Consider the following 19,940-nt stretch of genomic DNA (forward strand, 5'->3'; position numbering starts at 1 on the left):
TGCCCTCTTGTTTTTGATACCTATATTATGGGAAAAAGATTCTGACCATAGGAATCTAGGAGCACAAGTACATGCAGTGACCAAGGAGCACAAATACATAGTTCTCTGTAAATGGTGTCACAGGTGATGGCAGCTTTTGGCATGCTGAGCTTCATCAGTCAGGGCATTGAGTATAGAAGTTGGGATGTTATGCTGTAGTTGTACAAGACATTGAGGCTGCACTTGGGAGTATTGTGCAGAGTTTGGGTCGCCTTATTATAGGAAAGAATACAGAAAATATTTAGAGGATGCTGCCAGGACTCAAGCAACTGGATTACAGGGAGAGATTGGGCAGGCAAGGACTTTATTCCTTGGAGCATAGAGACAACGGGTGATCTTATAGAAGTGTATAAAATCATGAGGAGCATAGATAATGTGCATTCACCCTGTCTTTTTCCCAGGTCTGGGGAATTAAAAACTGGATGACGTAGATTAGTGAGAGGGGAAAGATTTAATAAGAACCTGAGGATCAACTTCTTCCACACAGAGGGTAGTACACATATGCAACAAGCTGTCAGAGGAAGTGGTTGAAGCAGGTACAATAACAACATTTAAAAGACATTTGTACAGGTACATGGACAGGAAAGGTTTAGAGGGACATGGGTCAAACATGTGCAAATGGGACTAGTTAAGATGGGATTCTTGGTCGGCAAGGATGAGTTGGAGCAAAGGGCATGTTTCTAAGCTATATAACTACCTATGCCTCTCAATTTTAATCTCTATCAGGTTACTTGTCAACATCCTTTATTCCAGGGAGAACAGCCCCAGCCTATCCAATCCCTCACCACTACTAAAATCCTCCAATCCTGGCAAGATCCTAGTGAATCTCCTCTGCATTCTTTCCAGCACTTTGTTTTAGAGTCCATTTCTATTAGCTAAAGTCTGCAATGTCTTCAGTGCTCACCACTCCTTGCAGACTAATGGTTTTTTAAGTTGAGAAAAATTTAGGATCAAAAGATTTGAAATTTAGTTCATTAGTTGTACATTTATCCAATAATAGTCTAAGTGAAAAAAACTGATCTATTGCAGGAGAAACTAGATAAGCACATATCAGAGAAAGGACTAGGTCATGCAGATAGTGCTTGCCGAACAGAGGTGAGAGTAACCTTTAACGGAGCATAAAGACCAACAGGGACCAGTTGGGCAAACTTCCTGTATTTGTGTATACAATCTACATAAATCACTTCGTGTTGATTAATGTTGCACATATATTAAATGCTATTTTTAAAATAGCATTAATATATTTGCATACATTACAAGCAACAATATTACAAATTACAATCTTCAGTCAACCTATTATTACTAAATACTTGTTCACTGCCAATGTGCTTGACAGAAATATGAAAGGTATTTCAATATCCAGTATTTCGAATAAATCTTTATCCAAACTACCTTCTCTCGGACTATGCTGACCATTGCGATGGTTACAAACACAACCGCTGTTGTTTTGCTACTGAAATTGCAATAGCTCTTGCATCTATGCTCATCTGCTGCAAAACATCTCTATTTGTTCTGGCACTAGTCTAATATGGAGTACAACAGCATCACCCTATCTTAGTCAATCAGACATAGCACAGGATCCAAGACACCACAGATTTCAATAGAGATTGAGAGACAAAGAGGAAGATAAGTTGCTTTTCTTAAGAAAATAATCTTCAGCTTAAATATATTTATTAATAAATATTTTTACATTTGAGTTCATGTTTTATCTGTTATAAATAATTTTCTTTCATAGCTTTTAAATATCTCAACATCGGAAACATTAAAAAGCTATTTAAATCAAAGATAGTTTCCACATCCACAAAGCCCTATACCCAGCTCTGCTGCCTATTGAAGTTTATTAGAGACCTTTTTGGGGTAGAGCCTTCTCAATGAGTCTCTGGGTTATGGAAGGCCAGCAAAGTAGTCCTTTCAGTTAAGTGTGGGTAGGACCAGACCATGAGCAATAATTCCAGGCAGGAGTACTCAGCCAACACAAGCTGACCAATTAAATTTTGAAAAAATATACCTCTTCAAGTCGTCGCCTTTGTTCCTTCTGTTGCTCAATGCGTTTTTGGCGCTCTGCAAGGAGTTGTCTTTTATACTCTTCCTGTTCTCGGAGCTGCTGTTCCTGAAGGAGTTGCTGCCTGCGCATTGCCTCAGAACGCTCCTTGTTCTCCTGTTGCAATCTCAGGAAGTCACGACGAAGAGTTGATTCTCCAGGCACATTAACAATCGAACTAAAAAACAAAAAATAATTTTATTCAGATGCTTTTCTCACAGAGATAACTAAGTCTAGGAACCTTAAATAAGGAAATTAAGGTGCAAGTGGATATGGATATCGTTCAATAAGTCTCATGAATGGCAAACAGCTTTAATACGGATGTGCTAAATTGCGAGATTGGATAGGGGCAATTCCAAATACATATACAAAGATCGTACTTTCAGGCCAGGTTTGTTGAGCTCCAGATCATGAGATATTCTTAAAAGTTCTTCTTAAAAATTAAACATGGAACCAGTAATAGTTCATTACCTTGTACAACTAAGTATTAATTCCTCACATGATGCATCTTTTCTTGAACAATATACTTGAAAAGTTACAATTTACATTGAGTATGGAATTAGCTAAGTTAATGGAAATGGTTAAGCAGCAGAGAGCCGAGGCACAGCAACACAACTCACTAAAGTAAAACAGGAAATTCTCAAATTACCCAGGAGGTCAGGAAACATCTGTGGAAAGAGAAACAGGTAACATTTCAGGTCAATGATCTTTCAGAGATCTTGAAGGATCAACCTGAAATGTTGTTCCCTGCCTACAGATACTGCCTGACTTCCTGAGTATTTCTAACATATCCTATTTTTGTTTCAGATTTCCAGCAACTGTAGGTTTATTTTTGCTTTGTAAATACAATTTATAAGAGCATAGATTTAGGTCTCCTTAAGTTTAATTATCTGCCATGGATACAAGGCAATTTCACAGAGAGTTTCCAAAATCCATTTCTTTTCGCCTCACTCAGAAAACTGGATGACTGCAGATGAATTGACACCCACAGATTTGTGTGGAACAGACAGACAATCTGTCAAATGGTCTTTTCTTGACATATCCCTTTTGTTCATAAATAAAGAACATTCAGGTTTCAATACAAAATCAATGCAGAAGAATTTTTTTTAATCACCTGATTACTTCCATGATTAGCTCAAATGTTTTAAAGTTTACAATCTCACTTCAAAACTAATACAAAATAAGAAAATAATTTATACTTCTTAGACATTACTTTATGCATCAGGACTTCCTACAATTCCCTCAAAATTCATAAACTTGCGCAAAATTTTGATGTTGTTGGTTACACTTATCTCCCCTGTGGATAGTGACATTAGTTTGCGATGAAGTACTTGATTACATACAATTACACAGACTTTTCAGTAGAAGTGAAAGACTATTTGTTTCATGAGTTCTATTCTGGTATTCATTCCCTATATGGGCTTTTTCCCACTTTTTCTAACTTGTATCCAAGTTAATAACATTTCATCATTTTTTTTAGCATTTAGCCAATAACATTTTTTTGTCAAATTTTCACACAAATTTCTGCTCTGTGCCACCAGAGGGAGGCACAGAATAGAGAACAGGCACGTTTCTTTTGAGAAAATATTCACCTGGCTATCAGACAGCTTGGAACTATCTATACTAGCCTGTGAGAACACTGCCTGCCCATTCTCTTAACTGGAGAATCATGTAATTTGAGATGTTTTCTTTTTACAAAGAAGGGCAAAAGTATAATGGCAAGTGAAAACTAAATGCAAAGGAGGGTCAAAAGGTATTGTTCATTTTGGGCTTTCTTGAGACTTTGATTATAACTGTCCAAAAAACTACTAACCTTTTAACCTCCAGATCAAAACTGGATAATTTAGCAAGATACCATTACCTTGGCTCTCCCTCTTGCTCAGGCAATTCTTCTTCTTCTTCTTCACTCCCGCTGTATTCATATTCTGTTTCATCTGAATCAAATTAAACATTAGGCATTACAACATTCAAGTCTTAAGTCATCTGCCTTCTCTAGACAGTGGGAAGGAGATATGATTACTTATGGAAGGAAAAAGCCTCACTTCTTCAACAATAATCTCATAGAATCATACACTACCATGTGCGTGGCTGAGGAGCTGGTGCAGGGGGCAGGGATTCAAGTTCTTGAATCATTGGGGTCTCTTCTGTGTATGGCGACTTGTACAAGAGAGGCAGGTTCCACCTGAACTGGAGGGGACCAATATCCTGGCTGGAGATTTGTTAGTGCTACTCAGGAGGGTTTAAACTAGAGAGGGGGCGGGGGGGGTCCTGAGCAGTGGAGTGGCTGATGAGAAATCAGACGATAATACTGTAACCAATGAGAGCAAATTTAGTCATCAGGATAGACGAGAGCACAGTAAAGGGAGAGGAAAGACCATTGGTTTAAACTGCATTTATTTCAATTCAGGAGGCTTAACAGGTAAAGTGGATGAACTCAGGGTGTGGATTGGCTCTGGGAACTGGGATATCATCGCCATAACAGAAATGTGGCTGAGGGAAGGGCAGGACTGGTAGCTCAACGTACCAGTATACAGATACTACAGGTGTGACAGAGGCACAGGTGAGAGGGACTTCTCCATGAAAGAGGACATAGCAAAAGTTATTAGAGGATATTCTAGGGGGACCATCCAGTGAGGCCATATGTGTGGAACTTAGAAACAAGAAGGGGATGGTCATTCTGATGGGACTGTATTATAGGCCCCCCCAATAGTCAGTGGGAATTGAAGCAGATACATAGAGAGATTGCAGTTAGTTGTAAACATAATAGGGTAGTATTAGTGGGAGATTTTAATTTCCCTAATATTGACGGGCCAACCATAGTGTAAAAGGCTTGGATGGAGACGAATTTGTGAAATGTCTCCAAGAAAGCTTCCTATAGAAGGAACTACTAGAGAGGGTGCAACACTGGACCTCCTCCTGGTTAATGAGGTAGGGCAAGTGGTGGAAGTGTCTGTCAGTGAGCACTTTGGGTCCACTGACAATTTTAATAATTTTTAAATAGTTATGGAGAAGGATATGACCAGATCACAAGTTAAGGTCCTGAACTGAGGCAGAGCAAATTTTGGAGCTATTAGGGTGGGAGCTTGCAGTGGTTGATGGGGCAAGATTGTTTACAGAGAAAGGAGCATCTGCCAAGTGGGAAGCCTTTAAAAATGTGGTATCAAGAGTTCAGGGCCTGCATGTTCCTGTTATGGTGAAGGACAAGGCTGGCAGGTTTCAGGAACCCTGGCTGATGAGAGATATTGAGTCTTTGGTTAAGGAAAAGAGGGAGGTATATACTGCATATAAGCAATTGGGATCTAGTGAATCTCTTGATGACTACAAGTAATGTAGCGGAAGTCAAGAGGACAAAAACAGGATATGAGAAAGATCTGGCAGGCAAGGCGAGGCAAAATCCCAAGAGATTCTATAGGTATATTAAGAGTAAAAGAGTGGCTGCAGAGAGAATAGGTCCCCTTAAAGATCAGCATGGCCGTCTGTGTGTGGAACCAAAGGAAATGGGAGAGATTTTTTAATGATTATTTCTTTCCAGTTTTAACTGTGGAGAAATCAATGGAAGCTAAGGAAATGGTGGAATGAGTGGACCACATACAAATTAGCAGGGAGGAGGTATTGGAGGCTTTAAAGTGCATTAAGGTTGATAAATCCCCAGGGCCTGACCTGGTGCATTCTCAGACCTTGTGGGAAACTAAAGGAGAAATTACAGAGGCCCTTGCAGAGATTTTTGCTTCATTTCTGGTCACAGTTGAGGTTCCGGAAGACTGGAGAGTGGCTAATGTGGCACTATTGTTTAAAAAGGGTAGCAAAAACAAGCCAGGAAACTACAGGCCAGTGAGTCTGACATTAGTGGTGGGTAAATTACTGGAGCGGATTCTGAGGTTCAGGATCTACCAACATTTGGAGAGGCAGGATCTCATTTGGGACAGTCAACACGGCTTAGTGTGTGGGAAGTCATGTCGACAAATCTCGGAGTTCTTCAAGGAGGTAACCAAGAGGGTAGGGCAGTGGATGTTGTCTATATGGACTTTAGCAAGGCCTTTGACAAGGTCCCTTATGGCAGGCTAGTCTGGAAGGTTAGATCTCATGGGATCCAGGGGGAGATCGTGAATTGGATTCATAATTGCCTCAGTGGTAGGAAGCAGAGGGTGATGTTTGAGGGTTCTCTCTCAGACTGGAGGCCTGTGTCTAGTGGTGTGCCACAGGGGTCAGTGCTGGGACCATTGTTGTTTCTAATTTATATAAACGATTTGGATGTGAATGCACAAGGCATGGTTATTAAGTTTGCAGATGATACTAAAATAGGTGGTGGTGTAGATAGTATAGAAGGTTATGAAAAATTACAGGCGGATCTTGATCAGCTACATATGTGGACTGAGGATTGGCAAGTTGCATTTTGAGAGACCAAACCCAGATAGCGAATGGTAGAGCCCTGGGGACTGTTATAGAACAGAGGGACCTAGGAGTGCAAGTGCATAGTTCACTGAAAGAAGCGTCACAGGTAGATAGGATGGTGAAGGCAGCGTTTGGCACGCTGGCCTTCATCAATCAGGGAATTGAGTTTAGGAGCTGGGAAGTTACATTGCAGTTATACAAGAGCAGAGGTGCAGGAAATGGCAGAGATACAGGTCTTGAAGCACCGAATGCAGTAGATGATATTAAGGGAGGTGCAGATGAACCCGTATTTCTGCCATTTCCCGCACCTCTGTTCTCACCCCCACCCCTCCCAGACCCAACAGGGATAGAGTCCCCATTGTCCTCATATTTCATCCTACCAGCCTACGTATCCAACACATCATTCTCCGCCACCTCCAATGGGACCCCACTACCAAGCATATCTTCCCCTCCCCATCATTTTCTACCTTTCACAGGGACCACTCTCTCTGCGACTCCCTAGTTCACTCCTCCCCTCCTACCCATCCCGCTCCCACCCCGGGAACTTTCCACTGCCGCCGCCTTAGGTGCAACACCTGTCCCTACACCACCTCCATCCAGGGACCCAAACAGTCCTTTCAGGTGAGACAGAGATTCACTTGCACCTCCCTTAATATCATCTTCTGCATTCGATGCTCCAAGTGTGGCCTCCTCTACATTGGTGAGACCAAACACAGACTCTGTGACCATTTCGCAGAACACCTGTCCTCTGTCCGTAACGGCAATCTTGCATCTCCCCATTGCCAGTCACTTCAACTCCCCCTCCCACACCGTCACTGATATGTCAGTCCTCGGTCTCCTCCACTGCCAGAATTCCAAGCACAAACTGGAGGAACAGCACCTCATTTTCTGTCTTGGAACCTTGCAGCCTAAGAGCATGAACATTGAATTCTCCCACTTTAAGTAATCCCCACACCCCTCCCCCACTTCCCTGTTATTCCCTTTCCTAGACTCTTTTTTTTCTACCCTTTTTTTTCCCCTTTCTCTCCTTACCTTTTACCCATCCTCCAGTGGATCTGCTCTCCCCAGCTCCTTTGCACCTGCCTATTGCTATCGCTTACCTGCATCTACCTATCACCACCTTGTGCCCACCCCGCCTCCCTTCTTTTGTCCATCTTTCACTGCTCTTCTTTTCCCCCCTATATATTGGGCTTCCCCTTTTCCTATCTTCAGTCCTGAAGAAGGGTCCTGACCCGAAATGTTGACTGCCTGCTTTTCTCCACGGATGCTGCCTGGCCTGCTGAGTTCCTCCAGGATGTTGCCTGGACTTGGGCGCCTGAGCTACAAGGAGAGGTCGCATAGACTAGGAATTTATTCCCTGAAACATAGGAGATTGAGAGGTGACCTGAGGTATACAAGATCATGAGTGGCATAGACAGGGTGAAAGCACATAGTCTTTTACCCACGGAAGGGCTGCTAAAAACAAGACGGCATAGGTTTAAGATCAGAGGCAAGGGATTTAAAAGGGACATCAGGGGCAGCTTCTTCACTCAAAGGGTGGTGCGCATTTGGAATTAGCTGCCAGAAATAGTGGTTGAGGCGGGCACGTTAGCAATGTTTAAAAGCCATCTAGATAAGTACATGGATAGGAGAGGTTTAGAGGGCTATGGGCCAAACACGAGCAGATGGGACTAGCTCATGGGGCAACACAGTCGGCATGGATGAGTTGGGCTGAAGGGCCTGTTTCCACACTGTATCACTCCATGACTCTAGCAAAACAAGCCATTTGAACCATCACAGTTTTGCCAATTCTTAAGAAAAACTATCAAAACAGACCCAATGTTCCAAGTCTATATAAAACTGCTTCCATCATCCATTCAAGCAGTGCACTTCAAATCGAGTATCCTTGACAATCAACAGTTGACCTTCCGAGATTATTAACCTCTAGGCAGTGGGAACTTTCTTCCCATTTACTCAAATCAAAACTCAGTATACTTTATTTGACCCTCCCCTTTATCATTTTACTGTAAACAACTCTAGCTTTTCAACTCTCCACCTTACTGAAATCCCTCCTTAAGGTGCAAACTGTGGTCCCAGGATTGGACAACACTTAAGCTGAGGCCTAATCAATAATTTTTATAAAAGTCTAGTGTCATTTGCTCCTTTATTTTTAAATAATGATCCATAAGGTTTATAAAGAAAAACTAGTGTATCAACTTTTCCTGCCCCTTCAAAGAACTGAAACTATGAACTCCTGTATCTCCATTCTTGCACCCATTATAAAGCTACATAACTTAACTGCACATTTTTACTTCTGATATGCCAAACTGCGAAGGTATGAAAGCCTTATAAGATGCTGTTTCTTAAGGTCTATTATTTAACTAAAAAGTTACCACCAAATAAAACCTGCCATTTACTTTCAAGATACTGTATGGATGACTTAAATGTAGGGAAGAGCCAATCCTATCTTCAAGCATGGATTATTGAGAAAAATCATGAAATGAAAAAAATTAGGATGGAGACTTGAAAATGCAGAAGGTACATTCAAGGAACATTTTGGTGAACAGGAAGAACCAAATCATCCACGGTTTAGAGGGGCTTGCCAAATAGTGATGAGAATAATCTTGTTTTAGTTCCTACTATTGCATGCTTAAACATAACGAAATGATAAACATTCAATGATTTGAAACCCTCATACCCTTTTATGAAAGGAATTTCAGAATGTAGGTGAGGAAGCTAAAAATCTTGTCCTGATCAAACCATAATAATATTCCAATGTATAATATTACTTACCCATCTATATTAAGTAAACGTCTTTTGTAATTACATCAACATTGCACCACACACCTTTTTCTCCTCTCTTCTTCCTTGTCCTATCAATATGATCTTTCAGCTGAATTCGAACTTGCCGTTCATTGGGCTGGTCACGGATAAATGGATGTTTTAACAGATGTTCAGTTGAAGGTCGCAGCATGTAATTCTTCACCAAACAACTTTCAATAAAACTAAAAAATTTCTTTGACCTGCAAATATATACATAAAAAAGTGAGCTTTACTGAAATGGGTAAGTAACGATCTGCAATTTAATTTCAGTCAAAGATCACGATATGTTCATGTGGAATTCTTGCTGAGGCATCAAATTGTATCCTTTTCAGTTGAATTGACCTTATTCAGTGTTCTAAATTGGCATTTCAACTTCAACATTAAATGATAGTTTATTTCCATACAAAGCAAGTATTTAGTTTGTATAATACTGGCAGTGAATCATGCATTCAGATCAAATTTATTATTTTACATCTGCAGGAGACCACAAGAAGTCTGTGTACATTTTCTGAGGAGAAATACACAGCACAATAGGACTCTTGGATACTTGTAGTACAAGGATTTAATAGCAATGTACATATTTATCTATCCCACATGTCAATAAAGGAAAGTGTCAATTTGTTAAAGAAACCAATTTTCTTCATGACCAATGAATTCAAGTTCTAACATTTACATATTTGAGACCTCTGAAAACAAGAAGAATCCCAATATTATGCAAAGTTAGGCAAAATCAACATCCTGTACTAGAAATTTAACTGCAAAAACAATTTAAGTGTCTAGGCAGTGTATAGTTACAACTGTTGAGAACATTTATAAATAAACGCAGTGCACGTTAGTGTAGCGGGTTTCCTCCGGGTGCTCTGGTTTCCTCCCACATTCCAAAGACGTACAGGTTAGGAAGTTGTGGGCATGCTATGTTGGCGCCAGAAGCATGGCGACAATTGCAGGCTGCCCCCAGAACACACTATGCAAAAGATGCATTTCACTGTGTGTTTTGATATATATGTGACTAATAAAGATATCTTATCTTACTGTACACTTTTTGGTAGATTTAGAATGTTTCAAAAAAACTAAGCATTTGTCTAATGAATAAATTATTTGGAGTTTCTGAAATTTTATTTGACATGGTCCAATAACACTGCGATCCCTGGAAAACCAGCTAACAAGACAGAGGTATAGTCTCTGAATAGAGTGGCTTGGGGAAACAAAGGGGTGGGCTGAATTACTGCAGATTTTTTTTCTTGGAATACTTGATTTTTTTTGGTACATAAACACAGAAACCAACTACAAACCAGTCAAATCTGCAATTAACACAGGTAGTGAAAATAGTGATGACAAAGGATTCAGTTTGTAAAATTTAGAATAAAATCATGTTTTTAGATAGGGAAAAGGGAAACTAAATGTAATACTCAAATTCAATGCATTCATACTCAAAGAAAGAATGAGCATCACACGATTTAAATGAAAAATGTGGAAATACCAGAAGTTACATCATGAAACATTGGATTCTAGTATGTCCAGGGGATAAAATAGATTCTAAGTGTAAAAGTGATGATCCCTACTCAAGTATTAAATTTTCTTGAAGCTGAAATGAGATATAAAGATGATACTGAAGATCACAGCAAAAGACCAGGATTAATTTATGGGTCTGTGGATCAAAAACCAGCACCTAACAGACATGGACTGTTTCTTGAATATTCTATGAAAAGATTAGCATTGGGGCATAGGTACAGCCAGAGTGAAAGTTGAAGGGGACCTCCTTGAAGTATATTGAACATTAAGAGGCATGTATAAGGTGAAACCTGAATGACACTTTTCCAGCAAAAGACATGCATTTCATTATAAATAATTCCCTATGACTTAAGTTGTTTCCTGTGTATTTCTTTTGATAAACCAGTGACACAACTCAGAAGAAAATTACCAGTACACTGCAAGAATAATGAACATTTTGAACAATCTGCCTGATTATATTCTCAGATCAACAACATAAACATAGCTCAAAATCCAACTGAATGTTAGGTTAGGTAAATTAAAGAGGAAGGATGGGATCAAATGAATGAATGAGTAGCTTTTTCTCAACATCTGCTTTTACACATTTTTGAAACACCAATTTACTACTAAATGGTATGCAGCACAATTCTTTATCCAACTCCTATTATTGTACAAAAAGATCATGGATATGGAACATATCAGTCCATGGATATGGTCTTATTCTACCACTGGATTATTAGGAAAACTTGAATTGGAAAATAAATAGTAATAAAAAACTTACAAAATCAAGTAAAAACCAAGCCTAATGGAAGAGTTTAAATTTAGGGTTGCCAAGGAGGAATGGAATTGGTATAGGGAATGGGTGTTCTTGAACTATTCTGGAAACTGAAAAATCACAAATTCATGGCTCCCACAGGTTCTGATGCAGAAAGAAATTATCTTTTGATATTAAGTTAAGATCCAACATAGAATTAAGGAGGATTTAACTTTGGAAATTCACCCCAGGTCTGATTCTACTTGAACTTGGAGCAAGTTTAATTCTCAAGCATTTCTCATGTTTATCATTTCATAATGGGTTTCATCCATGACAAAGCAATGATCTTGGAAAAGATATTTAACTTCTGTCCACTGTTTAAATATAACCAAAAATGAGCATTCACCTGGACTATAATATTACCACTGTAAACTTCAACTTCCAAATCTAAACCAAACTTTTTGATTCATATTTAAATTTCAACATGGCATTTCATTCAACATGATCTTTTTCATGAACGAATATATACAACTTTGTAGAAAACAGAATTAAGCATGCAATTTTTTCATATTTTACAACCACTTGTTTTCAGCATGAAATGCTTTCTCTATATAGGTACTCGTAAAATGCCAAAATAAAACTATACAATTAAAAACATTTTGCACTTCAAAATCAAAACAGGGGCATTTGAAATTGGCACAGGGGATACAAAACAGGATGGGAGAATAAAAGAAGAAATAACAAGAATGCAAAGGAAATGAAACATTTACAAGACACCAAAAATGATTGCCTTTTGAATTAGTCTTGTGTTGAGTTCACCCTCATTCAGGACAGAGTTTCATCCTTGAAGCTGCAATTTGACCACTATAATGGGAAATGATGTACTGAGAAGGCTATGAATCAAATAAAGCAATTAACATGTGCAAACGTTACCCCATGATTCAAAGGTACTAACCATTTTTTGGACTTCAAACGTGGGGGTGGATTCCTGGGAATTAGGAAGAGTGCTCTCATTGGGTGCATGTCGCAGAGGGCTAAAAGTGGAAACAGACAAGAGTAGTATGCTACTGCTACTCAAAATGAAAACACAGAATTCATGAAATTTAAATCATTTAGAGGTTCATCTGTCAATTTTCCCCAACCTTCTTCTGTTATCTAACTTCCAATTCATATCGAATAAAGGCATAAAAAAATCACAATGAAGCCATATCTTCTCCAAGGACAATATTTTCCTAATTCAAAAATATTTTCTTAGTCCTGTGGTGCATACATTTTTTTGAGTGAGGGCCAGATTTATAATCCACAGCTGTAGTACATAACCAAATACTGATATTTTTGATCCCTTCACTGTCCTGTCAGCAATAGTCCCCTGCCTCCTTCCTTCCCAGTCACCACATCTCCTGCACTTCTTCCTACACTGCTAATGACCTTGACATGCAAGAACACCAATGAGAAAAAAAAGTTTTTTTTTAAGAAAAACAGTTTTGAATGGTCCAATTGCTAAAAAAACAGGAGTCTCGGGTTACAAAAGATCGACTGGGAAAGTGGGCAAAAGAATGGCAGATAGAATTTAACTTAGGCAAGTACAAAGTGATGCATTTTGGGAAGTTAAACTCAGACAAGACAAACAAAGCAAATGGCAGGGCCCCGGGGAGCAGAGTAGAACAGAGATACCTTGGGGTATAAATACATAGCTCCCTGAAAGTGGCAACACAGTTAGACCTGGTGGTGAAGGAGGTGAATGGGTTGCTTGCTTTCATCAGCCAAGGCACTGAGTATAGGAGTTGTGACATCAAGATAGATTGGTACAAGACGATAATGAGACCACACGGAGTATTGTGTGCAGTTCTGCTCACCTAGCTGTATTAAGAATGTGACTAAGCTAGATAGGGTACCAAAAAGATCCACAAGGATGTTGCCAGGACTGAAGGGCTTAACTAAGTTATAAGGATAGGCTGGGACTGATGGGGTGGCCTTAGAGGTTTATAGAATCATGAGGGGCAAAGATAAGGTGGATAGTTCAGTCTTTTTCCCCAGGGAAGGGGAGTCTAAAACAAGAGTGCATAGGTCTAAGGCAAAAGGGGAAAGATTTAAAAAGGGGACCCAAGGGACAAGTTTCTCTACAGAGGGTGATGAGTATATGGAACAAGCTGCCAGAGGAAGTGGTAGAGGCAAGTATATTTAGAACATTTAAAAGACATTTGGACAGGTACATGGGTAGGAAAGGTTTAGAGGGATCCGGGCCAAATGCAGGTAACTGGGACTAGCTCAGGTAGGCGCCTTAGTCAGCATGGACAGGTTGAGCCTTAGGGCTTGTTTCCATGCTGTATAACTCTATGACTATAACCAAGTATCACCAGGACACTGAAACCCATGAGTTTATACTCATGCTGTGCACCACAGTTTCAGCCCTCAAGCCTCTTCATTTGAATGACCCCATCAACCAATTAAGTTCTTCAACCATTCAAGATTAGAAAACTAATACTATGAGCACAAGGACCTTGGGGACTGTGGGCCAGCAGCAAATCTGATGGGACAGAACAAAACCCTGCATGGTAGCAAGGCAGCAAGCATGGCGAGCCTAGGCAGGCTGCCAAACTGGACAGAAGCAGACCTCTCAGGGCTGTGACAGCGGTGTGTGCATGCAGGCCAGATGGGCTATTTCATGAGCTGAATGAGGTCCCTAAACTGCATGTTGTGCACTTCCATTATCAAATGAAAAAAAAGAGTTACAGCTTATGGAAAAAGGAAGTCTAATTTTATATTTGAGTATGTGTTAGCTAGTGTGCTCAATTTACTTTATTCCTTTAAAAAAATGCCTTTGAGTGTTAGAAAATATTAGAAAATAGAAATATATTCTGGTCCCCTTTTCTCCAGATTAAAAGTGATTTGGTATTCAACTGACAATTATATTCACTCAAGAAAGCATCAGAACAGCCTGTGTGCAAGACATAATTTGGCCTGCTTATTTTTTTTAAACTTTTACCAGTTGTATCAAAAAAAGGTGTTAAAAAATCTAAATTTAGGCATTGCAGGTTATTCACACTTTCCAGAGGGAAGGAAACAAATTATAGTCCTACACAGGCCCAGTAATGTGATTTGATAAGATTAGGTTAGCATATCAAGTGGAGTAAATGAATCATTCATTATACCGATTGCTTACTTTCTTTCACAATTGAACTTGTGCTGATAGAAAATAAAGTACTGCTATTAGCATGTAAAAGATATACTTCCATTTAAAAAAACACTTATGGAAGAGAAACAATATGCTGTAAGCACTCAACAGGTCAGACAACCTCTGAAAAAAAGACAAAACTGAAGTCTTTGGCTAGAAATATTAACTCTGTTTCTCTTTCCACCGAGGCTGCCTGACCTGCTGAGTGTTTCCAGCATTTTGTTTTCATTTTAGATTTCCAGCATCTACTATTTTGTTTAAATTTTCAAATACCGAAAATAGAGTTCAAATGAAAATGTGATGAACCACAATCAAGCCCCAGATCAGAGAGCACAGTTTTAGCATTACAGTTGCTAAGGGGCAGGTCAGTGAAGGAGGTTGTTCAACACATCTTAGCTATTGTAAGCATAAATACAACATCTATCACACTGTCCTCATCTTGAATGTTTTTTGCTTCCACAGAACCCCTCGAAAAACTTCACCTACTGATCACACTTTGTGCAAAGTTCTTCCAAACTTTTGTCTTAATTGTTCCTTTCACCAGTTTTAACAAATACATCCTTGCTCGAGTACCATTGTTTTCTTTGAAACAAAATTCTTCAGAGATTTACCTCACCAATACCCATTTAAATCTCATACTGCTAGAAAGTTGCATCTGAATCACCATAATGAGAGATAACCATCAATTCTCATTTTATGGAGCAAGTTAATTATTGGCTCTCTTCTTCACCTCTTTAATTTAAATCTTTTTCTTGTGGTTCAATGAACAAAAAAACTGAACAGTATTCAGTGCAATATATGGTCAAAACAGTTTTACTATAACATTTTCTGATTAATACTCAATTTACCTAGCAATAAGACATTCTATTTGCTATGCTTAATCACTGCTCCATGTGATTTGACATTTCAAGAGCTGAATTAATCATGAAACCCCTTCCACTTCATTTGCTATTTCCATTCCATCAACATTGTACTTGTAACATGCACTTTTCCTTTGTCACTTAATATTTAATATTGAGCATATTCAATTTTCTCCAGCAATAATTTGCCCATTCAGACCATACTCGACTCCTTTTGTAGATATTTCTACTGGTTTTCCCCATCCTGCCATCCTTAGTTTATCAATTGTAAATTTATATAGAATTTAAAACATAAATGTCATTCCAAACTGGTACCCCTGATCCCAGAAATAATCCAACTCAGTAACTCCACCTGCCTGTCACCTTGACATTAGTCTCTTGTTACTTAATTTCTTTCAGCCAAAACTAGTCTTCCCAGTATTCTTAGTTTCAGTGGCAAGTTTTATCATCATCAAAAATCCAAGTGCAACATAACATATGTTTATTGTTTGACTATCCTATACTTCTCATTGCAGGTATAATGCACATTAACTTTTTTCTTCATCCTTTCACCATCTGCACACCCCTCTCCCCCCCCCCCCCCCCCCCCCATATCAACATCTGGTACTCCCAGCTCAATTGTAGAGATGAAATAAAGAGAAAATGATAATGTCACATCTAAACATGTCTTAACCCCACCTCATAGAAGCATCCTATCCTACACTGGCATCTGTTTGCCCATGTACAATTCACGGCAAATGATATACAGCTTTGAAAAGATTCCATAACTCAAAATTTAAAATTCAGGCAGGTAGATAAAGCTTCATCCCATTAGGCTGGCAGGATTTAAATTTTGGCATCATAAGTAAAATAACAACATTTTAATCAAAAAGATCCCCATTTAAACATATGTTACAAATTTCACAATATTACTTACGAGGTGCTCCTTCTGCCATTTCGATGGCTGTGATCCCTAATGACCATAAGTCACTCTATATGAAAATAAGACATTAGCTGTCAACTTTTACTTCTAAAGTGACTACATAACAATATAATACAATTCTGTTGTACATTAAACTAACGTCTAATGTAAAATATCAAATACAAATCAAAAGGTATACATTAATTTCATGAAATACACAGAGTACAATGAGTAATAACCAAAAGGTTGCCTCCAATATAGGTGCTACTACAATGAAATTATTAAACATCTTGTGATTGCCATGATACACGGAACCTTAAATTGCCCTAGTAACTGGAGAAATGCATAGGTCATTTACCATCAAGCACAAAAAACCTTCATGATCCTAACTAAAAATTGCTAAACCTAATGAAATACAACAGAAGGAGAAAGAGGGAAGAGGTTAAACCATGGGAAGAGTGGTGCATCACAACAGTCTGTGGTATTTTGCTTGAATCATTTGGTCATAGACACAAAAGGTTCAGATCTGAAGATATCATCAAATTTTGAAGCATGGCAAATTGTGAGTAGGAATAAAAAAAGATAAAGATATTTGTGGATCAGGCAAACTGGTGGGAGATACAGTTTGGTGCAGATAAATGTGAAAGTATTTAGAAATTCAACAATTTATTCCTCTCTTTTGAAGAGAAAAGGTTATAGGCTATGGTTGACCACGTGCATTTCTACTCACATATTAAATGGAAGATACTGTCAAAGAAATGGTACTATATAAATCCAATAGAATTATAACAAGCATGAAAGGATATAGTTATTAAAATATTGTTCCAGTGAGCAAGCAAAGCAATGGTTAAGGGGACTCTAGCAGAGATGTATTAGATTTGGTATACAGGTCCTCCCCAGGTTATGAATGTCCAATCTATGGATAGCAGGTAAACATGAACAAGCTTTTGGGAGCCAGAAGGATGGACAGGGATGGATTTTCTGGCTGCTGCGGGGCCGCAGGCATCTTCTGCTGGGTGGAATGCCAGCATTTCTGTGTGCCTTCTCTCCCCAAACCTCTCCTCCCTCGCACCACAAGCTGTAACAATCAGGGGCTGGGCCAAGCCAAGCAGATCTGGGAACACTAAGCAGACTCACTCACTCACTCACCGAGTCAGTGAGGCCAGCTGACGGCCGCTCTTCCCGCATTTGCTCACTCTCCCATCAGTGTTTCCGTGATACTCTCCCACACACTGTTTTCAACTTACAAACAGTTTGGGTTAAGAACAGTTCTCAGGATGGAACTCTGTCATAACCTGGGTACTGCATGTACAGCAAAAGACTATTGCCTCTGTTTGGCAAATTGACATCAGGACATATGAAATTATCACAGGAGGAATGAGGAAATTAAATGGTACTCCATAAAGAGATCTACTAGAACACGGAATGTGTTGCTGCAGTTATTATGTATTTTTTTTTAAATTACAAGATGCCATTGAAAAAAGTGAAATAGAAATAGTGAATAGCTTCAACCAAAGCATTTATATGAGCATGTGCATTGATGGACTGTGTAGTCATCTTCTAGAACAGATCACACTTTTTTTTAATTTGAAGATTGGACAGATTCGATTTGTAGAAATTGTGTTTGAAAATTGAGTTAAAATAATGGTTAGTTCAGAAATAGGCCACTTTAATAAAAGGGGTCAAATCAACTTTCTACATTTAAAACAGCAAGAAACAGACTTCTATGGTAAATATACCTCAGCATGTTGCATCAATTAAAACATCAGTGTGATGTAATTTTTCCATTTTCCCCTAGCTTCTTCTCTTTTAACCATTGTTCTGCTGTGGGAGCCAAATAAATTATGATCCTGCCAAATCTCATTTTAAACCACAATCATATTTTCATAACTAAAAATGATAGTTGCAATAAAATTGTGCAAAAATATTATTTAAGATATCCACAATTCAAAACATTTTTGTAAACCAATAAGCAACCATGCTCCTTTATTTTAATTTGGTATTGAGTTCTGATGTTAGTACAAGGATTAAAAAAAACACATTTCCAAAAACAAAAAAAAAATTTAGTTTGGATTTGAAAGCAAAGTAGAAAAGCATAAATGGAAAACAAAAAAAGCTTCTGCAAAGTAATCATTGCAAATTGATTAAAAGGTTATTAAGTGTGAGAGAGAAAACAAAGGAGAGTATTTCAGAATCAAGGTACTACTTTAGCCATGTGCCAGCACGAGCCACAAGCTGAATGATGTTGGGACAATTTGGAGTGGGTTAGGACATGGGCTGCAGTTTTAGATGTTTTACTTTTCCAGAGAAAAACTAGGCAGATTAAAACAATAAATAAAATTAATTTCTCTGGATAGTTTGCAGAGGGAGCAGGAGTGAAAAAAAGATTATCTGCCCCCAATCACATTTGTTTCCCACAGAGTAGAGTGCATGCAAACAGGATTAAATGAGAGACACAAGAGACTGCAGATGCTGGAATCTGGAGCAACAATCTGCTGGAGGAAATCAGCAGGTTGAGCAGCATCTGTGGTGGGGGGTGGGGAAGGGGGCGGTGGGGAAGGAACTGTCAATGTTTCGGGTCAAAAACCTAAAAGGGATTAAATCAGAAGTGAATTGGGCTTCATCCTGATGCTGCCCCAACATTCACTACCAAGGTTCGAGTGAAATATGGTCAATGGTCAAACCTCTGGAGCATATCCAATATTCACAGACAAATGGCAACTAATGGTGTTAGGATATTATAGGACAAAACAAATTCAAAATGTAGCTAGCATTACTCTAATTTCAGTTCCTCCATTGTTTACTTTGAGTAAGAAAATAAAACAGACCCATTTTTAATATCATTTTTGGCATTCAACAGATGGTCCACCATGACAGCAAATATACTACCGCCTGTTACCTGCAAATAAAAGGATCATAGGCTGCACAAAATGATCATCTTGCTTTAGTCTTTTTCTAAATATTTGGTTAATGAACAAGAGAAAAATGAATTTTAACAATGTCAAAGCAAGAGAATAGAATTTAAGCAAGTGATGAAATCTAACATCTTACTCTGTAATCATATGTTGCATCTGGATTCTCATCACAAGCAATGACTTCTGGCGCCATCCAGTACGGTGTTCCGATGAAGGTATTTCTTCTGCCAACAGTTCTGTCCAGTTGAGCACTAACACCAAAATCAACTGCAAAGAAAAATTCAGGGCAAATGGTGACCGTTTAGGTAGAATACAATGAGCATCAAAAAACTAGGACATTCATAGAACAGTAGAGCACAAGGACAATCTATTCAGCCCACAATGTCCATGCTGACCAGTCTGTCAAAGTTAAACTACACATCTGCCTGCACATGGTCTATATCCCTCAAGTTCCTGCCTATCTAAATGCCTCTTAAACGTTGTTCTTCAATAAGTACACAAAGGTGTTGAGAAATTCTATTTTACAACAATATGTGAAATCAATGGATTCAATTTCTGAGATGGCTCTCT

The 19,940-nt window shown here is 38.8% G+C and overlaps 1 protein-coding gene across 1 annotated transcript in view; it reads right to left on the minus strand.

The window, feature by feature from the left end:
- The window catches only part of LOC127576183 (mitogen-activated protein kinase kinase kinase kinase 4-like), a 213,812-nt gene that overhangs the window by 60,415 nt on the left and 133,457 nt on the right, over positions 1 to 19,940 (minus strand). Inside the window, 6 exon segments of the mRNA XM_052026586.1 lie at positions 2,048 to 2,258; positions 3,942 to 4,014; positions 9,299 to 9,474; positions 12,475 to 12,553; positions 16,471 to 16,525; positions 19,507 to 19,637. Of these exon segments, the coding sequence (XP_051882546.1) occupies positions 2,048 to 2,258; positions 3,942 to 4,014; positions 9,299 to 9,474; positions 12,475 to 12,553; positions 16,471 to 16,525; positions 19,507 to 19,637 (725 nt within the window).

Source organism: Pristis pectinata, chromosome 11 (assembly GCF_009764475.1).
Source record: "Pristis pectinata isolate sPriPec2 chromosome 11, sPriPec2.1.pri, whole genome shotgun sequence".
NCBI classification, from domain to species: domain Eukaryota; kingdom Metazoa; phylum Chordata; class Chondrichthyes; order Rhinopristiformes; family Pristidae; genus Pristis; species Pristis pectinata.